The sequence below is a fragment of the Vidua macroura genome, chromosome 7, assembly GCF_024509145.1.
Source record: "Vidua macroura isolate BioBank_ID:100142 chromosome 7, ASM2450914v1, whole genome shotgun sequence".
NCBI classification, from domain to species: Eukaryota; Metazoa; Chordata; class Aves; order Passeriformes; family Viduidae; genus Vidua; species Vidua macroura.
The window spans coordinates 18,113,814-18,137,534 of record NC_071577.1 but is presented as its reverse complement, the minus strand read 5'-3'; the positions used below and the strand labels follow the sequence as shown (position 1 = coordinate 18,137,534).

The following is a 23,721-nucleotide window of genomic DNA, read 5'->3' as shown; positions in this document are numbered from 1 at the left end:
ACAAAACACACCCAACCAACCAACAACCCCCACCTCTTTATTCTTCCAAAAGTAAGCATTAATACAACAAATTCAAACTGATAGCTGAACACATTAAATGCTCAAGCTTATTCCCATAGGCTTTTATGGTGGCTTTTCATATCTCACTGGAATTGCCTCTGCTTCCTATGTGTGGTGATTTCCCAAAACCCAATTTAAAAAAATAAAATACTTTCCATTTCTATATGAACTGCTTGATCTGGCAGCAACTACTGAGTTCATCACCCAATGGTCAGATATTAATGAAATCACACAAAACTAGAGGTAATTTCTCCACTTATAGGGCAAACAGTCTCTATATTACATGTTTTCCAAAACGTAGGTTAAATGCAGTAGCTCTAATTTGTTAGTGGAAAGCTTCTCTTCAATCTGCTGGTTTAACACTTCTGCAGGCAGGCTTCAGCTCTTGTAAGCCATCCACACCTTCACTGCTCTAATTTTACCACCTTCTTGAAGTTCAGAATTATTTGATATTGTTTAAGAGACTAAGGATCAGAGTTTACCCTTGAAACGCCTGTATTATAGAGGTGACATTTCAGCTGCTGTGCATGTCCAGTAGGGTAGCATCAAATTTTGCCACCACTGAGAATCAAAATTTCTGGACATTCAGGATTAAAAGCTCATGATTTTACAATTTGAGTTGAAGAAGCCCTGAAATCCTAGGCTAGAGCAGATTACCAACATTTGTAATTCAAGCACGGAAGCAAGTACAAAGGCCCCCACTAGCTATATTTTCTACTTGGGGTGACAGAAAAAGAAAATTCTGATTGTGTTTATGGTAACATGTCTTGGCAAGCTTTCTTCTTCCAAAGCCTCCTCTCCTCAGTAGGGAGCAGTACCATATTCACAGCTGTTCTGCTCAGTGGGGCAAGTTGCAGGGCTGCTCCAGCTCAGACCACAACATGTGGCCCTGCTGTCCTGTAAGATATCCCACTGACACTCACCACATGGCAGCTAGGACGTCCTCAGCTCTTGGATGTCCACAAGCCCATCACTGCTTGGCACTGAAACCATGCCTCAACACTGGAGAGCTATTATCAATGAATTTGCTTTGTAACCATGACACCAGCTTTCAAAATGCTAGTCTGTTTTTATACAGCAAAAGCTTTTTCTTACAAAAAAAAAAAACAAAATCCAACACAAACCCCACCCCAAAAAAACAGAAAAGAACAAGGTTTGTTTTTACCCATTCTATCACATGGACAGCAAGTGGCCAGCAAATTAATATTAAGGTTAAATCTATGTCAAGTTTAGTCCAAAGACTTTAGCCTTAATAGCTGTCAGTATAAATATTGTTTTGTTTCACTAAAAATGTATGTGGATAATTATTCTAAGTAATAAGGTTTCCCAGAGACCAAATTAACAATTAAGGGTCCTACTCAGAGCTTTCACAAAGCACTGTTAAATGAAGCATTCTTCCTGGTGCCCCGCCTCTCTCACTATGCTATTCACAGGAAACAGTTTTCTAAATACAGTTCAATAAACCTGTTATGGTTACCTGAAGTGCACTGCATAATTTACTGCCTGAAATTTCTGATTACCATTCACTGTTATGAACAATGTGTCTCAATTCTCTTACAGCTCCATTTCAAGTACAAAAATCATCATAATATTGTTTTAATCCTAGTTTAGTTCTTGCCAGCTATGCAAAAGATGCAAAATTATTACCATCAATGGTTAAATTACTTCAGCTTTCATAATTTCAGTGAGCTCCAGTCTAGAACATGTAATCTGGCTGCCCAGTAACTCTTAATCTTGTTGACTAATTTTACTGGTAACTGATATTTTTCATGCTTTGTTGTAGGTTGGGGTTTCTTGAATTAAAAACACAGCATCCTCAGTGATTCAGAGAGCTATGGAATCCTTCATATGAACAGACACAGTTTTTGCTAAAACTAACAATCAGCAAAATGAACTAGCTGATTAAGGGACAAAAAATTTTTTTTTCATGGTAATGCAGTGACAGAAAGATTACAACAGAAGCAATGAAGACATGCCCAGGCTTTCAAAAGTGGTTCTGGGCATAACTAAAAGGTAGTTTTAAAATGCTAAGAAAAGTGCAGTTGTCGTTTTATCAGGCTCAAGTGTACAAAAAGTTGGTTCAAATGTCTTCTCCTTTTCCAGACATGAAAAGTACCAATGTTCAGAGCAGTGAAGAGGCATTGACCAGGGGTTTTGGGGAGCAGGCACCCCTCCTGCCAAAGCAAACAGACGACTACAGAAAAAACTGCTGCACCAGGTGGGAATTGGTGAAGATTTTTAGGGCAAAACAACTGGGATGAAAATGAATAGGGAATGACTTTTCACTCTGTTCACTAAAAGCAAAACAAGAAGGAATAACATTAAATTAATTAAAGTCACATGGCAGTTCTTCATACAATTTGCAGGACATTGTGAAATTTATAACTTTCCTTGCTTCAAGAAATGCTGGAATAAATTCCTAAGCAGAAAATCCCTGGAGTGGTATCAAATACACAGATACCATGTTTGGTCCTGAGCTGCAAATAACAGTACACTCTTGGGCTATATGAGAGAAATATCATCCCATGCTTGCCTCATTCCAGGCATTTGCTTTTAGCTGCTGGCAGAGAAAGGTCCCATGAAAGACAAGGACAAGAGTTTTATTCATTTGTGGCCACAGATTTAAACAGCCATTTCCCAGATATAGGGGAAAGACATTGCTGTATCCTCTTAACAGGCATTACAGCCATATTGCTGCTTACATACTCCAGCTGCTGGGATGCAGACAGGAATTTCTCAGGTGGGCAATTGCAAAGTTAGGATGGATGAGGGCTGAATTCCTTCTAATGTACAGTCAGAAGTTTGCCAGTTAAAGAGCAGCTACACTTTTGCAAACCAATCAAAGACAGCAGAGTGGCACAATTTTCATGGGAGTGAGAAACACTATAGGTAAAGCTGGGACAGAGATATGCAAAGCTGGAACTATTAAACAAACTGCTGAAATGGATTTTTTTTTTTAATTGTTTTAGTGTTTTTTAACCACATCTGTTCCAATAAGGGATGCTACACGCAAAGAAAGCAGTCAACAAGGCTTCAAAAGCTCAGACTGACTCAAAAAGAAGGAAAATTATTTCCTTATTATAAAGTAAGAATACTTGAAATTGAAAATCTGATAGCACATATGGAACCACCTAATGCCATTTTTAGAACTATGTTTCAAAAGAGCAATCACTGTAAAGTGATTCGCTCAAGGGATACTGTGAATCAGTGCTAGAACAACAGCACTGTTTTAATTACAGTTTCTTATTAAGCCTGTATTAACTTGCTGAAGGTCAGAGGTTGATTTAATTTTTAGCAAAATTATTTGCTAAGAAGTTTTCAACATCTCATCATATAACCTATAGCTACAGATAGGCTCTGCATCACTATTCCAGGGGGAAATACTTTTGATGGCAGGAACTGCTGTATGAACATTTCATTCTGCTTCAGGAAAGATAGGCAATTCACAGGAGATGCAAAATGCTATTTTCTAAAAGTATATCAAGCCTTAAAGTTATTATGAAGAACATCTAGTGAGAACTGAATAAAGTGACAGAAGTTCAGAAAACACTTCACTAGGGACCAAGTCCTCCCATCCAGCCCACAGGGCACATCTCCAGTAACTGTCAGAAAGAAAGGTTTCACCAGCTGTTGACCACAAAGGTTTCCTCTTACATGCTTCTGTAACAGGGCCCCAGTGCAGATTTCACTTCAAGCAAACAAGATTTTTCTAATAAGCCATCTGATCAAAATAATTTACTTGGTTTAAGAGAATTTTGCCAAGAAGAGAAAGACACCTGAAAGTAAAAAACTTTATTCTTTAGGTAATGGAAGAACAGGGTTTTCTCCAAAAAAACAAAAGTCTAAAACAAACCATCAAACAAACAACAAAAACTAGCTTTTCTAATCAATTCCTTATATAGACAGTACCTGTGTGTTAGACTGTAACACAAGTACACATCATAGCTTTCAAGACCTGCAGGCTTTCTTTCTGATAATAGATGTATCAAACAAAATTCTGATTCTCCCGAGCCTTTGTATTATTGTTGTTTTGGTATTCCAAGCTTTGAAGTGAAAAATTTATTAATAAAAAAATGTAGTATTAACATCTCCCTTTCTAGTTTCTAAGGTGTCTGAGAGTTACCATCAGAACGGCAGAATTCTTAGCTTTTAGGCTTCCTATTGAAAAAATTTATTCACTTCTGACTGAATAATGTAGTATGGCTGCACAAAGGCTTCCATGATCAAGTCATTTGGTTGCATTACCAGTCTTCCTGAGAAGTTGTTCTTGTGTTTGACCAGTAGAGATCTGGGTTCCTTTCTCCTGCTACAATGCCTTGTGAATACTAACGAGAGGAGAAAACAGAACACAAGCTCCAGGGCTTCTATGCTTCAGAATCTGCAGGAACACCCAGCATTTCTCTTAGTGAGATTTAGTCTGAAGGTACTACTGAATGCTTCATAATTCATGTCTCTGAATATATGAGTTATCCTCATCACTCCTCTGGATTTTTTTCTAAGAAGGATATAATTAGTAGAAGTAATTTTTGATAATGTGACTGCAAAAAGCATGAAGGAAAGCAGCATAGTCGACTGTGAACCTGTCTCCTCCAGTGGAAGCAATAGGAGCCAAAACTGCTCCTTAACCAATCTCTTTTCAGTGAACTGACATGGATGAATTTAAGCTTCATAAATAGACTTGGGGGTCTGCATTAATTAAATATTCCTGTTAGAAAGGAATAGAAGTTTGATTTTTAAAGCCCATTAAGTCAGCAGAGATTTTTTAGTCTAGTTTAGTGAGCTCTGAGTCAAATACAACAAATATTAGCCAAATGACAGACAAGGTTTAGAGATAAGAGTTCTTATTTATTCAAGTCTCTCCATATTAATTAAAGAGATACACGCACAGGCAATATGGGAAGAATAAACAGGTTCAGATTCCTGCTGGCAATTGCAGGAAGAATCCAGATGTCTTGTATAATAGGGAGGGTAAGGAAGGTAAGAACAAAACTCTGTGCCCTACAAAAAAAGCCCATGACAATTTGTCTTGAGCTGTTCTATAGAGGAAACCCTTCCTGACACCAAATCTGACCAATTTTTAATTTGTTTTATGATAACATCTAGAGGCATCAAGCAAGTATCAAGAATTTATTGCAATATGTACCATAAACACACAGCAACAAAGCATCCCAGAAGTTTGGGAAAATACACATTTATATTTGAAAAAAATATATGGTTCACTGAAATATCCCTGCAACACATCTTAGGCAGGTTTCCATACCTCAGAGATAAAGATGTCCAATTCAAATATTAACCACCAGTCTCAAAACAGAGGTACTGATATAGGGAGATTTTTGTTAAGTTTTGAGTACGTTTCAAGTTCTGTAATTAAAAAGAAGTCTAGACTTTCAGCTTAACTTGAAAGAATGACTGAATGTATACAAGACTGAAGTAAGTCCATGCAAATGTCTGGCATGGCAGTCATTTAGTGCTGTTGGTTGCAAACCAATGGTGTTAAGCTGCCTTGATAAAGCAAATATCCTAGTGGCAAATTGCTTTAAACTCCCTCAGCAAGACAGTTCAGTTACTGTGATTTATTTTAATTTAGATTTGTGTAACATGTACTTTTCAAGAAGTGTGCCTAATAGACCATTAGAGTTTTCCCAGATAGCTGTGGTGCCTCAGCACCTTCATCCTTCAAATGCCTTTGTTATTTTCAGTCTTCTTTCAGCAAATTTATCTCTTGCACTGGGACATACATGACATATGGGCCACATGATACCTTTGAGGATTATGCCATTTTTAAATAATAGCTTTTGGAGTGTCACTGACAAGCGAGAGAACCAAGGCAGGTATCAGCAGGAGGTTGCCATATATGGAACACACACAAAAAAAGTTCTTTATCTAATTTGTTTCTCATTTGTTCCTATGTAGTGGGTCCATCAATTATTTTCAGGTGACTTTTTCTCTGTAAATTCCACACATTCACAGAGCTGGAGTTATCATTTTCACAGCAGCCAGAGACGCTTACCTGTTCTGGATCACTTCCTTTCCTAGTAGTTTTATTTACAGTTGATTACTTCTCTAAGATGAAGGAATGGTCCTTACTGACTTCAAAATTGCTATCTGCCAGCGTGACTCTAAGCTCATCATGCAAAAACTCACAGAAAATGAATTAGCAGGTATAGCAAAATCCCTGGAAATCATTCATCACTAGGTAGACCTGATGTCAGATATATTTAAGCTTTAATGAATATGGACCAAGAAGAGCATAATAAATTGAAAAATTCAGAATCACAAGGCTGCTATTAGGAATGTGAGAAATAAGATGTTGGAGCATAAGAGCACTTATCTTCAAGGCCCCACAAACCAAATACACATCAGATAAATCCTGTACTCTATAGACACATATACTTCTTAATAAAACTACCCACCGAGCACAGACAACAAATCAAGTTCTTACTTCCCCCTCCCAGGTCTCACTGCATTCAAACTACTTGTTTTCAGCAGAACCAGCAGGGTTTAACTCGAGATGGCAGCCCTGGGTACCTTCCCTGCAGTCAATTCACTTCTCTCAGACGAGGAGGACGTCAGAGGCAGAGAGAATCAGGATGCCAATTTAAGTGACCATGGAGCTGCTGTTGCTGTTTGTTAAGCCTCTCTGATGGAGGACTAGATTTGTTTTGGCACTGAATTTCAGAAGACTCTAAAGGGCAGACAATGATTGAAACCACAGACTGTCAAACTCTTGTTAGGCTTTTCTCAGCAGTTCTGGAACATGTATGACTCACCAGCAAACAGCACGTACCCTGAAGAGAATCTTCAGCCCAGAACAGGGAATGCATGTTGGGTGCATAGTTCTTTCCAAGGGCTCGAGGCTTTTATTTCTCCACTCTTTGTCTGTGCAAATGAGCAGGTCTCTTCATTTGCAAAATACATGTAAAAGTGTATCACCTGCTATTTTTCCAAAAAGTTACCAACTACACAACATAGTGTAATAGTGATGACTATTATGGGTAGTAAGGTATTCTAATATTGTTTGTATCAAACTGAAAATCTCCAAAATCAGTCTGTTCAACTGAGCCACTAATGTTGGGGTGACAAAATACATTGTGACACTGAACATCTTTCTCTCATGCCTGTGGCTGTAATCTAATTCTGCGCTTAAACAATGAATTGGCTAAAACATCCCTAACACCAAAAGGAGAAAAGAAATTTGGCAGTAGGAAACAATATTAAATGTGGAAAATTCACTTCTATTTGTTCTTAGTGCTGTGTTTTTAACACTGTGGTCAGATATGTGAAAGAAAACCCTGAGAATTTGCTATGAAAAACAAAACCAGAAGAACTTTGCAATACAATACTCCGTTTTAGATACTGCAAAATATAAACTTGGTTACAGCTTGAGAGCATTAAAAACTCCTCAAACCTTAAATATTTTATTTGCTATTAAATTCCTGAAAACAACTAAGAGTACATAAAAATTATGCTAGCATCTACTTAATTCTAATTGAAAACATAAGTCTTTGTTTCCTATTGACTCGAGACAGCAGTGCTGCCAAGAGACATTTCATTAGACAATATAGTCTTGTCGTTTTATAAAAAAACTCCAACAGATTATTTTAATTGCTTCACACAATACTCAGAGAGGAATGACACTTGCAAACAAAAGCCAGACTCAAATGATACTCACATTTCTCTGAGAGGTTTTCAGGGGTAGGAAAAAGACTGCTAATTTACATTTTCATTTTCTAACCATTCTGAAGATGCTGATTGTCACAAACTGTAACATCAACATAAAGCTGCATGTAGGTCTTTTGCCAGCTACTCATCAGGCTTTTCTGCACAAGCCACCTCAATACCCAGGCTACCAAAGTTTTCTTTTCTTATTCTGAAGAGGGTTTCTCAGTTTTCACCTGCCTCCTTTGCTCACAAACATCTATGTTGATATTATGGTTAAAAATACCTGTTTGCTAATCCTGCAAGACAGTTCTCCTGAAAGTATGTGCTCTTGCCTCCTGGAGATATATCATACTTTCTAGGTTACTAACTGATGAAAAAAAACTTAAAAGCATGTGTTTTGAAATAACAGCACATGGACTCCCAGGCCTCATTAAATCCAAGATCTATTACAGGGCAAAATTATGGTTATGTTCTTGTTTACTTTTTCATAAAATCTACATGTCAGAACCCATTCAATATATTCTTGAATAGTTCTAACATACACGCTTATAACTATAACAGTGATCTAAATTACTAAAAACAAAATATAGATGACAAAGTATGGGCAAATTGCTGGTTTTTAGATAATATTTGGTAGTCACTGAATGGAAGCAAATGCATCAGCATCAAATATTCATACATTAGAATATTTTTGTAATACACAATTCAAATATACACAGTTGTTTTGCTAGTTGAATGTATGATAATCAAATGTAGGATCCATGTTAAAAGCTGTATTTTAAAGAAAATTTCCTTTCAAGGACAGTACTAATAAAAAGAAGTGCTGAAAACACGTATTCAGAGAAGGTTTAATTTGCATTTAATTACCCATTGAGGCATACGTTGATAATAAAACAATATTCAACATCCAGGATTCTCAAGAATCAAAAGTAACTCAGAAGCAGCCTATGGTTATACAAGTTTAGATCGCTTCTAAAGAAGGAATTTAAGAAGTACTGGATAACTTCAGATAAAGTACCATCTGAAAATTGGGAGTTATATTTAAAGTTAGTTAATTCAATCTAAATCATTATGCTAAATCAAAAAAACAAACACCTTGCAGAAATAAAAACCAAAAGTTAATTGTTTTTATTTTTTAAAAGTGGGTGTATAACATTAACTGCATTTGAATCAATATAAAAAGCTTTTTGGAGGAAAAGTCTGCCGCTAACTACACTTCCACAAAAATGAGATTCAACACGGTTTCAATACACAGAAGAGTAGCTCCCTATTACATGTTTAGAGGAGATTCCATTTCTCTCTCCTGGGCTGACAGAGTTGCAGTTCTGTTCCTCCCCAGTTTGCTGCCCTCTACCATTCTCTTCCCCAGTCATATTTTGGCTTCCTGCACATTTTCCCTCCAAGGTTTGCCTTCATCAGCAGCATTTCCTATTTTCCCCATCTTTAATTCAAGTTCCTTCTTTGCAGATACTTCTACTTTCCTGCCTTTGAGCTTACTTCACTCTACAAATTTCACCTGAGATACACATACCTGGTGTTCCTTCCCATTCTCTTTGTTCTTAAGTATTTGCAAGTCTCAAATATTTTAGAATAACAGATTTGTATATGCATAATTTCCTCTAAAATAAAATTTCTTTTGCATACGCTACAGGCATTTATCCCATGGAAAGTACTAAGAGAAGATCTTGATTTTTAGAGTCAGCAAGCTTAGGAGTATCTCTGTGATAATTTCCCCCCAAACTAATTCTTACAAGTGAAGCTTTCAAAAATAAAAAAGTCTTCCTACTAAGGCCTACTACATAAAAAAGGTCTGCATAAGATTAACAGAGGAACTCAGACATTTACAGAACAGATTTTCTATTTTCTTTTTTCTTCCTTATTTCTATTACATTTTCTATTGAAAACAACAAAAATGTACACTTTGTTATGCACTTCCAGAAAAACAGCATAAACACAAATGATGTGCTATTTACTAATTTAGATTAAGTTTCTTTAGACAAGTCTGCTGAATTAGAGAAAAAATTTAGAAAGCATGCAAAAAGTAAAGGTAACCTTACCTTTTCATCATCATCAGAAAAAGGGGCACCTCCTGGAGTCTTATTTATTGCTTGGGCAACACCAATAATCTCTCCATCACTATTTCTTATGGGCATGCACAAGAGTGACTTTGTCTTGTATCCAGTCAGTTTGTCAATCTCATCATTAAAGCGTCGATCCTTCAAAAGGAAATAAGGAAACATTAACATACATTTCATATATCTAAGCTTTCTTCAGACGGCAAAGTACTTTTCTCAATGTCTGATATAGTATTTTTCAGTAGCATTAGGCTGTTGCTTCTCTGTTATCAGCCCATTCTTTATTAGCTGTTTTTCCTCACTTTTCTCAGGGGATCAGTAAAATATTTACCATTACATAATCATCTTCACTGAAGTCCCACATTTCTACCTCAATTAGAAGAATGTCAGCAGAGACTGATATCTGCTATGAGTAATGTGACCATACATACACACGTCTGCTAGGCCCTGCTGCCATTTCACACACATATTCTATAGATGCTCTCGATGTCTCTCTCAAGTAAATGGAGACTCTTTTTGGCCCACTTCTGTCTGTTTAAGTATGACTGGTTATGTGGACTGTATCCAGTACAAACACGTTCTCAAAGAAATGCAGTCAAAACCTCAGCTCTTTCTGGAAAACTAAGTACAGGAATGTCCCTGCTCAAAAAAGGCACTGTGCAGCAAGCCATTCTCTGGAACAGTAAAGCCCAAATTGCAGATCATAAAGTAACTCAAAAGAGGACAAAAACTTAAGAGGTAGTGCTGACATCACTTTTGTTCATCTTGGTGGAGCATAGTCTTCAACAGCTCTTCTATCAGCCAGAGAGGAAATTACTGCTTTTCACTGGCAGCAGCTCTGTTCCTCTGTTCACCCTTCCTAAGGGTGAAGTTAGCATTGTGCTGCAGGCAATAGTTAAAGCCAGCTCAGACTCTCCTAACATAAGGGAACTAAGCTGTTGTACAAAACTAGGCACAACTTTTTGTTTTCAAAAGTTTAAACAATACTGGCTGTGAAAGAATGCCCATATTTGTCTCAAGTCATGAAAACAATCCACACCATCCTTAATTTGATTGTGATGAGCAATTCAATAATTTTTTACTGATACTAAAAACTGACAGTTTTTTTTCTTGACAAATTTTTATCTATTTCCCTGTTGTAAATTCCAGATGCTATAGAAATAGTCTCTTCACTTTGAGACATGATTTAGAAATGATCTATTTTTACCCATTATAAAGATTAACATATACATTTGGCTACTTTATTACTTGTCGCACATTTTCCAACATCTCAGCCAGAAGGAACTAATACCAAATGTACCCAACAATTTCTTTGGGAGAGCCACAACTCCCATGATGGATGTTTTTTAATAACAGCATCAAGGACGCAGATCTGCCTCATCTTGTGATCTTTCCATATGCTTCTGAACACTTTTATATCAAGTTCAATAGAAGCTGAACTGTTGTGCATCATAGAGAATCCTGCCTAGAAAGATACAGTTCTTCTACAACAGAAGAAGGGAAAATGCAGTGCAATTATCACACAGTAGGCTTCACTAATGGGTAAATTAAATATTTCTTCCAGTACTTCCTGGTAATGTCTGAACTACTATTTGGAATACTTGCTGTTGCTGAAATATTGATGTTTTTTGCTACTGAAGAGACAATCCCTGCTCTACTAATTTTGTACCAAGCAAAGCAGAGTACATGGGGAGAACACTGAAACAACAGCGTGCCTTGAGTAGCAATACTGTTGTTGATTGACACTTAGTGGGCCTTACAAAAAAAGTAAACTTTCAAAGGGCAGTTTAGCTGAAAAAAACAAAACAGCTGTTGGTCACACCAAAAGTGAGTTGAAATTTTGTCATCTGAATACACTCCATGCATGTGGTATATGTAGTCATTGCCTTTCCAACAGGCCTCAAGATTAACATAAGAAGTGCTGTTTGATCTGCAGGGTGTGGTGGCACACAGGACAGGGGCTGGTGAACCTGTCTGAATGAGATGCACGCTGTACAGCTGGCAGGGTTAGCAACAGATGTAATGACCAGCTATGGAGCCACCGCTCCTTCACGGATGCTATGGAGTAGCAGAGACACAAGGGGATTAGCAGCCTGAAAAGTGTTGGTATTTCCTTTAATGTACAGCTCGTTCTTGCTGCATTGCTTCTTTTTTCAGGCAGATCATGGAAGTTTTCTGTTTGTCTCTCTCCCTGGAACCTCCACCCTAGGAGGAAGAAGGGTATCAGATTATATCCACTGATGCTAGAGAACTGGATGACCTTTTGCAGAAGGGTATTACGTCTTGGAGCCAAAACTAAAGGTACAGTAGTCTAAGAAAGTTAATGTGTTTAATTAGAAAAATGAGGCACTATTGACAAAAAATTCAATAACTTGGTAAAAGCTGAGAGTCATCAAGATGTGAAGTGAACCTACCCCTACTCTTTTGTGGAAAAGCATGCCAGAATTTCATTTGGGTGACATTTGAATAAGTGATGAGGAGAGACATATAAGTGAACAAAATTAAATGCTGTTCCTGGCAACGTTGATATTGTTGAACTATGCAATATGCACAGAAAACAGTGACTGGATGACCTGCGTTATGTTCCAAACCTCTTATCCCCACACTCTCTTCTTTCATCAGTTATTGTCATAATAGCACATACATGGCAAGATCTAAGAAAGTGGTTTTACTGAGTTTAACAGTACCAATAGAAACTTTAATGCCCAGGTATGAACTGTGATGGCCAAGAATGGACAATATTTATACGCCACTCTCCTCACAGGGTAGTAAGCTTGAGCAAGGAGGCCTGTTTAGCAGCTGACAACAAAGCTGGTAAATCAGAGGTTTTGCAATCTGTCAGACTGCAAACATTTTGAGATATAAACTGTATTATCCCACATGTTGGACCAGCCTGCAACACAACAGGGTCTCATTTGCACCAGGGCCCTGGGTAGTAAGGAGTCCCAGTGTTTATGACAGCAATGCAGCACTTGCTTTTAGGTTTTTTACGATTAAGATATATATTCAGAAATCAGGGGCAGACTAGATAAAAGCTTTTGAGAGAGAGACTTCACCATAACTGTAATTGTACTTGCAGTATTTTCATACAAGAAAACTCATTAATTAAAGTCTTCCACTGACTGTTTAAAGAATTACTAAATACTGCTTTGGTTCTATATAATGAGTTTTCTACACAGAGAACTGGAATTTCACATCTGCCGTCAAGGAAAAGTTACTCTGTAGGACAAACCCTATCCTAGCCTTAAGAATATTTACTGATTGTCAATGTTGCCCTGTGAAAGGTGAATGAAGTAAAGACATAGAAGAGAGCAAGTTTGATCCATCAGTCCAAGTGCTGGTAATCCAGTTACCTGTACAGGAACAATGTAGTCCCAGGTTTTTGGATATATTTGAAGATCGCTAGTGAATGAGAACAGACAAATATCTTCATCATTTTATTCTGTAGAAGACCAGATTAAGGTACAGAAAGGTTTCTTTTTTCCATTAGGGTTGTAGAATCATATATTATCAGAATCTCAACTTTCAGCTAAAGTTTTGGCTTCTGAGCAGTTTCACCAACTGCTTTTCAGTGTTGATTTTCAGTTAAAGTTGGTAGTTCATACATTGTTAGCAAACATACATGTTTCACTGTGCTTTTCTGGTTTTTTCAACATAGGATAACTCTTTGAACTTGAAAATATGTCTTTTTATAACCTTATCAAAACCAGTAAATTTTATGTGAGCATTATTACCATGATTTAGAACAAAAGAAAAAAGTATAACCCTAACCCAAGTTAGCTAAGAATCAAATATTATAATGGAGGATGAAACCTGCTTGATAACATTTCCAGGAATTAAGTCTTCATGACAAAGCCACTTCCTCTTTCTTCAGTATCTAAGGAAAAGTGTTTAATCTAGTGAAATGCACCAAATGCCTCAGCCAAAGATGACAGCTAAAAGAGAAAGATATTTTTGATTTTATTATTTGAAAACAACTTTCAAATCTTCTCATGACACAGAAGAGAACGCTACAAAAAATATTCTATTAAGAGACCTGGCCTATTATATTTTACCATTTACAGCCCCATTTTTTGTTGTTGCTTTTTTTTTTTTTTTTTTTTTTATAAAGGGCTCTATTAAAAAAAAAAAGCACACAAAGTTGCATCAGAATTTCCTGGATTATACTGTATTTAAGTTCCTGATTAAGTTGCTAACTTGCATAAAAAAAAAACTAATACAAGTATTATGACAGCATTGTTAATACCTGAGTATTACTGGAGTACCAAACTGCATGGGATAGACAAGTTTGAGTGAATTTATAGAAAGCCAAGAGCCTTTACAAAAATAAAGAAATTGAAGCTGGAAGATTTCATAACTCGATTCACTTTCCTAATCACACTTCCTATAAGTGTAATACATAAGCTTTTATAGAAAGAAAAAAGAGCAAGAAAGCTAAAAGAGCAATCTAAAAGACAGCAAGTTCTCTAGATTCAAAGCATAACATTAAAAAAAGCTAAATACAAATTAAAAAAATTAGGGCATGCAGTCTGTTCTAGATACATTTTTCTAAAAATCACATATGGTGCAAATTACATTGTGTATAAACAGGAAACAAAACCCAAGCAATAAACCACTAAAGGAGATAAGGGGAAACCTTGTAGACAAGAAACTCACACACAAAACACAAGTAATAAAGCAATTTCTGACAAGACCTCCATGTAAGGACTGCTGCAGCTATTCCTGTCATCTCCTCCAAAATCCCTAAATCCCCACAGACAAAGGCAGCAGGAGAACAAACTAGTAACAGGCAGCAGCATTGCAAACCTAATTCTCCCAAGTAAATAAGCACAGTCCAGCTATATTGTGACTAGTTATACAGCAATATTTCTTATAGGAAAAAAATTACTACAACAGATATGACACATGAAACAGTTCAGCCAACTCTTATTTCTTTACTCCCAAACAATTCTTATAAACGGAGATAACATTGATCCTCAAAAATTTTTAGGCTCCAGATTTAAAACTAAGTCCTATAGTCTGAATTTAAAAAAGTAGCTTGATTTGTAAAAACAGAAAAGGTGTTGATTTGCAACAATTCAATGCTAAAACTTTTTGGTGTATTTCCCCCCCCCCCCCCCCGCATATGTCAGGAGGTTGGGACTTTGTTTAGTTTGATTGGTGGGAGTGTCTCATAAACCATATGAGCCCTCTTTCTGAGCACTGCTTCAGTTATTAATTTGACAATGGACATTACTAACTATGCATGTTTTTCTAATTATGACTTGCACAAAATTAATGTGAAAAAAGAATATAATAGTCTTAAACAGGAAGAAAATACTTTATGAGCACTAGCAAGTCTGCAAACATGAGTGCCTAGCTAATAAGCTATGAAGCTCATGCTTCATAGTCTGAACTGATCAGCAGTAGGGGTCAGAAAATATTCCTCTGTAGGACATTAGCTAGATCCATAATATCAAAATAAAAATATAAAAATCCTTATCAAAATAAGGATTTTGTTTTCTTCCTTCAAAACAAACTCCAGAGATGACCAATAGCACAACAGTGAGTCAAGATGTGGCCTTACGTACAGCAGATTCTGTGCACTTCCAGTCTGATTGTATCACTATGAAATAAATTGTTTACAAAGAAAAATATTTTCCCTCTAATTTTCAATAGTTAGAGATGAGATCTGTGGTGGTTCTTCCTCCCCTCCTGTACCAGCCCTGACTGAAGCCCCACTGGGCACCAGCTATAACCATGCCCATATTCCCAGGGCTTAGTGATGACCTCCTAAATATTAATGATTCTTTATACAAGACATGTACACACATATGGCTTTAGAAAGCTAATACGTCTCTGAGCAAGGAAACCAACAAGACTCCTGAGTGTTTCAAAAGAAATCTGTGTCCGGGTTTAAACCTAGCACCTGCTGGAGATTACTCAGGTGGGCAACACACTTTCAATGTTACAGCAGCAGTCTTATTGTGACAAAGTAGCAGTGTTTGTTACTGACAAAACAGCACTCATTTTGAAGTGTGCACTCTAGAGACATGAAGCTCTGACTGCACAGAGTTGCTGTTACCCTGTTAACACAAAACTCCCAAGCCATTACTTTCATTTACTTTTCATAGTTTGCCAATAGGGTTACTTTAGAAAGGTAAAACAAATTAACTTGCATAACGATGCATGTATACTTCTTAAACTTGTTATTCTATAGAAAAGCTATGTAATAGCATACAACTGTAAATAACAGAAATGAAATATCCACTTGTTTTGAAAAACTGAAAGCCAACCAAGCAGAACATACCAAAATCATTTCCCACACGAAACTACAGCTTTACTCAGTCTTGTGCTTGTAACAGGGCCTCAACTAAAATCTGAAGGGCCAAATCCTGCAGTTTTTTCTCCTTGTCATTGACCTGCTTTCATAAATATATCTACTACTTTCTCATGAGGAACATAGGGCACAGAATGTCACCAGTTTCACATCTGTTCTACAAGACACTTTATAATATCTGAGGCAAAAAAAAAAAAAATCTGTACTCTTTGGACGGATGGATTGGCTGAGCAACAAACCAGTTAATGTCTATTTGCTTATCAAAAGGAAACCGAGCTCTCCAAAAAGTTTTTCCTGCCAAAGCTCTGCAGGGCCAGCGGCCCAGGGACCTGCTGCAGGAGGGAGAGCTGGGGACTAGTGCACGGACTTGTGACAAAGAAGCCCCACCTGGGCACCCTGAGCACAGCCACTGCTGGCCCATCTACTGCTCATCCCAAATATCTCAGCAGCAGATCCATGGTGAACACACCTGGGGGAGCAAGCAGCGGTGAGGATCCAGGGAGTAATGACAGCAACCCTAGGGGCCAGGCCACTGCCTGCCTGGTGGGGGAGGCAGCCTCACCTGCTCACACAAGTTGGAGGGAAGGTGTGACTCCTCACCATGCCTGAGAGCTGCCACCAGCAGTGTACACTGCACTGCACAGCCCTGTCTGTCCTGGGGATCCACAGCAGCAGCACGGGGACACGAAACAACTGAGCCTTTGCTTTGGACAAGTGTCCTTCTACGTGTCCCTGGTGTCAGCCAGGAGCTCCTGCCCCTGGCAGGCATCTCCAGAGAGTCGTGGTGGACCTGGGAAGGTCATAGGACACTGTATGCATCAGTCAGAAACTGCTTCTGGAGAAGACTTATGGAGTGAGGGAGGTGACAGGAGGTGAAGAGACACCCTCAGCTACTGCCCTGAGGGCTCTCTGCCTTTCCTTTCCAGCACCTGCCTCCTGTAGAAAGATCCCTCTCTCCCAGGCCAGCACCACTGTGACATGAAGCATGAAGGGCATGTTCACAGCCAGTGGGCTCAGACACAGGGATAATTTCAACACCTCTTCACCAATTTATGGACTTGTACTTAAAATCTGAAGTTTTCCTAAATTTTGCATGATGGGCTGGAGTGTCCTTTTATGCAAAGCACATCAGAGCATCTTAGTCTTTACTGTTGCAGTTATTTCCTGCCTTCCCCATAGTACTTCCTAGTCATATTTAATGTACAGCAAAGAAAACTTGTTCTTTATCTCTTTTTCTGTATTACATGGAAATTTTAAAAACCACTGTGTATTTTGCTTGCCAGGTGTTACGATCTTTGCTCTCTTAAGAGCAACCTCTCTCCTTGTTAAGAGTCAACACTGAAATTTGTAGAGCTGCTGGTGCCACTGTCCAATGCTGCTGAGTAGAGCTAAGTGCTGCCCACTTTCAGAGCTGAACCTCCCAGGCCCTGGGCTTTTAGTTCTTTAACTGCTCTTTGAAACTGAGAGAGATCTGCTGTTAATACTGCTAATGACAAACAGCTACCCTGTGTAAGGAAACGTGGCTCATGCCTCTTTTTGACCTTCTGCACCCACAGGCAGCCCCAAACGGGCCCTCCCAGGCTCAAAGGTCTGCATCTCTGAACAGTAACTCTGTGATGCTGTCCTGGCACAGCAGGAGACACTGAATGCTCAGAGCTCACCAGGGGGGGTCGAAAAAGACGATGCCCATGCCTATACCTAGGTATTGAAGGATGTCTGAAGCTTGCTGTGAAGAGTTGTGTGTGCATAACTGTGTTACACGAGGCCTAAGCTTGAAAGAGGTAACAGGAAAGTCCCTACAAAGAGAGCTCAATTTGTGCTTTACTTTCCTTGATTTCAGTTGCAGTAATGTGGTTATATTTTCTTTTTGAGGACTTGAGCTATATTGAAAAATAATTGGTCATATTTTATGGCATTTTCTCTAACTTACAAAACTCATGTCTTAGCATGACTCCATTTAATATTTCTCCTCTATGCTACGTGCTTTACTAAAACATCCATCTGGTAAGCTATTTTTTGTTTTCTGTCTTTTAAAGCTACCTTTAAAATTCCAAAGTTAACATAAGATGTTACTCCGCTGACACTGGAAAATGGCAGAACACATATTTCACCACTTGCTGATATATGTTTACTATTCTAGAGGGTAATATTTTTTTCCACTAATTAGAAGGATTTGGGATGCTATTAAATTGTTTCCTAGTTTTTGCACAGCTAATGGTATAACAATAACCAAACATTACTTGCAATTTAAAATGTTTATTATATAATACTGCTCTAAGAGATGGAACAACATTTAAATTATCAGTAATTTCAGCTAAACACTATGGATGTTGTGTAAGAAGAATGGATGACATAAAAAAATCCACAGCTTCAAATGGGAAAAAACCTTAAATTTGAAAATAGCTTCTAAGAACTACAGGTAATGATCTCTGTCTATGTACTTAAAATGTGCTTAATAGTTTTCATATATGATGATAGAAGCTACATCTATTCTCTGTCAGAAGAAGCCTCAATGGACATTTAGGCCCCAAATTTCCTTACCAGTAAGATCTGATTCTTCTTCCAACATGTGTGCTCAAGATATAGTTCATTATTCCCATATGAAAAAGGAGTCAGAAATACTTCCCAAAATTTACATATGTGAGCGTCCAAGGCCTTATTTTAGAATTTAAAGTGACTGAAAGTTTGATTTACAATTCAACTGGATTAATTTCAGGAGAAACAGTTTTAGACTGGCTTCAAAATGAAAATGAAAGAAAGTATCTAATTGCTTTCCTTTTCTCAAATTCTCTGTACTGCTAACACTTGCATATCAGATCACGGATGTTGCAGCTAAAATTATAAACTCACTTTCATCAAATGATTTTGCAATGCAATAAATAAAGCTTTTAATGCCATGAATGAAATTGTGCAACTTTTGAATCAGTTATATAATATTCATCTGAACCTTTCCATAAATTATTTGTTGAATTCTCTATTGCTGTGAGCCTCCAAAAGTTTATTCAGTCAAAGCTGAACTTCATAAATTAAACTACTGTGAGATCTTATATGGTCATTGTTTAGTATTAAAAGAAGTTGTTATTATTATATAGTCCTCAATACGTGATATTAATTCCAAACCTTGTATCTATGTATGTTTATTTAATTAAGAAAGATTGTTCACATGAGCAGATTTTGAAAGTCCCACTCAACAACAGTAACAATCACCTGGACTGTGGAAAAGCCCCTCTAATAATTTTTTTTTTGTATTTTTTCTTTTTAGAAGAATAAATGTGTAATTGAAATAGTATGCTGTCTCTGATAATGACACAACCAGTAATTTACAAATACTTCCTGAAACAATCAGTCTGATGGGCACAGGGGACTGCCTGCATGGAACACACTACAAGACATGACAGCATTAATTGTAATGTTGATTGCACTGAAGTTCCATTAATGTCAGTCATAGCTGACAGTACAAGCAGGCAACCCAATTTGTACTCAGTGGTAGAATTCCAAATGGTATTTGATCAGGCTCTGAGAAAATAGAGATGGTTGAATAATAATAAATTTCCCAGTACAGTAAACTAACTAATTGATGATATAGAAAAATGTTTACCTATTTTAAATAAGTTTGTTAATTAAAAAAAAAAAGGCAAAAGAGGTTTAAATTAATCTAGAAGTTCCTCTGACCTTGTGTATGGCCTTTTCTTGCCAAACAGTTAGCATCAGTGTAGAAACCCTCTTCAACGGACAAAAAAATGGTGCTCTTCTGTCACGCCTTTTCTTCAGCTCCACCTGACAGCTTCCTGGTGGTGCTGGTTTTTTATGTGACAGTTGATTAAACACTTTCATCATCAGTGGCAGAAAATAATATTATCATATTTATTAATTTTTAAAGTGCTCCATTGTGAGCACTACAACGATCTGAAATGGAACAGCTGTCACCTCTTCATGCACAGGTACCTGGGCTTCCATAGAGCTCTTTATACCATTCAATTAGAAATGTCTCCTTTTGATGATGCACATTGAATTGTATATCCTTGCCAAGTAAGAGAATATAAACTGTACTAACTCTGAAACATAACTGAAAGCAGGGCCCTGTTTTATTATCCAGCAAAACTTTCATTACAGTTGGAAGGTCTTAAGTTTCATTTGCACTAAAGTAAATCGAAGTAGCTCCACTGAAAGTTGGAAGTTGCATTTGATGTAATTACAGGATGGACTTGGATTAGAACTTGCCCATCTACTGCAACTAATGTACTTAGGGCTTAAAGATACAATGAATTGTATTATTTATGATATTTAAATTGATTTTGAGTAAGAGCCAGACAAAAGTATAACACAAATAGCACCAGGAATGGCAGCTGGATGGATTGCTTTTCACTTTTCTCTGTGGATGATACAGAAGATAAACTGTTCTAAGAAGCTGGACCTTTTCACTGGGAAGTGAACACAAAGTGAACAAATACTGAAGAAAAAATTGAAAAATAAAACTACATAAGTCACTTGGACTAGAAAACAATGCCCTTTCAGTGGCATTCTCACATCCAAAAAAAGTGTGTCTGGAGCTATCCAGAGTTTAGAAGGAGGGATCAAGTTCCTTCCTAGCCAAACTCAGATATCCTTTATCTGTTTAGCAAGCTGGGACTATTGAGAACATACTGCTTCACCTACAACAGCAGATATTCTGGGAATTGCGCAGTTCTATGAGTGAAAGTAACAAAATCAGATTGCAAGAAAAAGTGTGTAATGCAGAAAAGGAAAAAAGATAAAGGAAGAAAGCCAGTTGAATTTTTTCCAAAGGTGATCCAATACTCATTTTAGTCTGAGCATTTTTACCATTCCCTTTAAAATGTGTAGGTTGGGAACCTCTGTCAGTCTGGATCTGTGAGGTTCCTAGTATTTTTCAAATACTGCTTGACAAACAAATAAATAAATATTCAGCCCCAAATACATATACCCTGGTTCTTCTTCTGTATTTAAAAACCAAAACCAACCAAATCTTATTTTTCAAGTTTTTTCCTTGTAGTCTGCTGCAAAGCATCATCAGTTTTTTAATGTTTGTTGCTTTTGTTATTATTGTAGATTAAAATAAGACACTGGAGAATGTTTACTACTAAAATTCTTTGAGATATACATCTCCCACCTTTCTCAAGCTTACCAAGAGCCTAACTGAGAAAACGTGTCACTTTGTGGTTCTTCATTTTCTCAAGAACCTTCAAGTGCTGATAGCGTCTTGCACAAATAAACACTAGAAACGGACCCCCCGAAAGAGAGGTAAATTTCAAGCCAGGAAACTGAAGGCTCTGCTCTACATTGACACATTCGGGCAAAGGCTCGTCTGTCCCCGCTGAAGCCAGGGGTCAATGTCTACCTTGAAGCCAGAACTACATTTTCACAATTCACACACTGAAGCCTCTAAAGAAGTAAAAGGGGGGAAAAGTCTTTGCTGGAGATTAATAGGACACTGGCTATATCACTACTAGGAATGCTTTTGAAAACACCATGTGGGCTGAGTGGGCATATGCAAAGGTGAACATATATGGTCTTTTAAAAGCAATGAGACTTTTTCAGCAGCGGAGAGCCAGGGAACGTTAAGACAGAAATTTAAGAACACCATCACTGGGACTGTCACGAGCATTTTTTTTTAAACTTTTCTTCAGCCGGTTCCAAACATGCTTTAGAAACACATGAAGCGCTTATCGCTCCTGCGAAATCCAGACTACTGCTGTGCCATTGTAGGGCCCCTTTAGCCCCATCGGCCCCCCAGGCGGGGCTTCCCCTCCCGCTGTCCCCGGCGTCCCCCCGGCACTCGCCCCGCGCCCACCGCGGCACTCCCGGCCGGGCCACCCCGAGCGAGGCTGCGGCGGGAGGGACATCCGGGGGGAGGCAGGGCTGAGCCATCGGGGGCTCCTCGGTCCGCGCCTCCGCCGCCGCGGGCCGGGGGAGCCTGCCCGGCTCCTACCTGGTAGGCGTCGGGAATGTTGACCGTCTCTCCGTGCTCCGCCACGTAGCCGATGATGCCCTTGCCCCAGGGCACCTGCACCTCGTTGCTGTCCTCGGTGGAGCCGCAGGGCAGCAGCGGGGTGCCGGCGTGCACGTCGAAGAACTTGGACACCAGCGTCTTCTTGCCGGCGGAGGTCCCCTCCACGAGGAAGAGGGATCCCCGGTCCGCGTCCACCATGAGGCAGACGAAGATGAGGATCTTGTAGCTGAGGCTGGTGAGGTCCAGGTCATTGGAGATGTCCTTGACCAGTTCCAGGAAGAACTGGCGCTCGTTGTGCTCCTTGAGGTAGCGCTTGTAGTCCAGGGCGGTGGGGGGGTACTGGGGCAGGCTGACGCGGGACTCCAGCAGGGCGCTGAGGATGTGGGCGGTGGTGGGGGGCAAGGAACTGGCCTTCCGCAGCAGCGCCCGCCGCCGCACGCTGCTCAGCGGCTCCTGCGCCCGGGCGTGCACATGCTCGTCGTAGGTGAGGTTGACGTGGATAGCTTTGGAGCGGGCGAAGCTCTTCCGCAGCTCCTTCTGGGACGCTCGGCGCTGCAGCCCCCCGGGGCCGGGGCCGGGACCGCCGGGGCCGCCCGCGGTCCCCCAGCTGCTGCCGGGGCCGTCGCTGCTCCGCCGCTCCTCCGAAGGGCCGCCAGCGGGGGCGGCGGGGACGGCAGGCACTTTAGGGAGCGAGTTCTTCCTCTGCAGCCACTTCTCCACCAGCTCCGGGTGCCTCTCTAGGAAACTTTCCACCGCCGCCACGTCGAGGCCGGCATCGCCGGCGGCTGCCATGGTGCCGGCGGCGGGGGCGGCTCAGGCCGCGGGAGCTCCCGCGCTGGCCATGCCCCGCCGCCGCCACGTGCTGCTGCTGCCGCCCCGACGGCCGCCCCGGGGCACGGGGGATGCCGGCAGCCCCGGCGAGGGGCGGCTTCAGCCCCTTGCCCGGGCTCCTCCTCAACGTCGCGCCTTCTTCTCGCCTTCTGCTTTCCCCCGCGACCTCCTTTTCCTGCCCACCACTCTTTATTATTATTAGTAGTAGTATTTGTAGTTTTCTAGGTATTTTTTTGTGCTTCCCGGTTTTCAGCCTTTCTCCAGCTCTGACCTCTGTTCCCGGTTCTGGGCCGCTCCCCTGCTGAGTCGGGCAGACGGTGCAGCCGCACCTCTGGAGATGCTCCGGGAGCGCTCGGGCAAACCTCTTCTGCCAAGTGCTGTCAGTGCTGGCGGCGGCTCCTGCGTAAGCCAGCCTGCAGACCACTGAGAAGGAGGGAGGGGAGGACGCGTGAGCCGAGCGGGGGGGGCAGGCGGGGAGGAGGGAGGGCTGGCGGGAGCGCTGGCAAACCCCGCTGCGGGTGGGGGGGCACTGCCGCCCGACTGGCAGCAGCCGCCTCGGCAGGGCGGGCGGGGTGCGCAGCGTCTCCCGGCGGGAGGACCCCCGGCAGTGGGGGGCTGTGCTAGGGAGTTTCATTCAATAACATCGGGGGGAAAAGGAGGGGCCTTTTGTCTGTGATGCTCGTTCGGGAGAGAGGCAGCGGGAGGTAATGGGAACGCTCCCGTTAAGGAGCTTTCATTTATACTATTGTCTGAGCTGCTTCAGTACTTCAGGTGACAAGCAGAAAAACGGAGCCCTTCCAAGAATC

The 23,721-nt window shown here is 40.0% G+C and overlaps 1 protein-coding gene across 1 annotated transcript in view; it reads right to left on the bottom strand.

The window, feature by feature from the left end:
• Nucleotides 1-22,876, bottom strand: part of PDE11A (phosphodiesterase 11A) — a 106,973-nt gene extending 84,097 nt beyond the window's left edge. Inside the window, exons 1-2 of the mRNA XM_053982324.1 lie at nucleotides 22,064-22,876; nucleotides 9,780-9,938 (exon numbers count right to left, since the gene is read on the bottom strand). Coding sequence (XP_053838299.1) covers nucleotides 9,780-9,938; nucleotides 22,064-22,876 — 972 coding nt within the window. The remainder of the gene's footprint in view (nucleotides 1-9,779; nucleotides 9,939-22,063) is intronic.
• Between the last annotated feature and the right edge of the window lie 845 nt (nucleotides 22,877-23,721).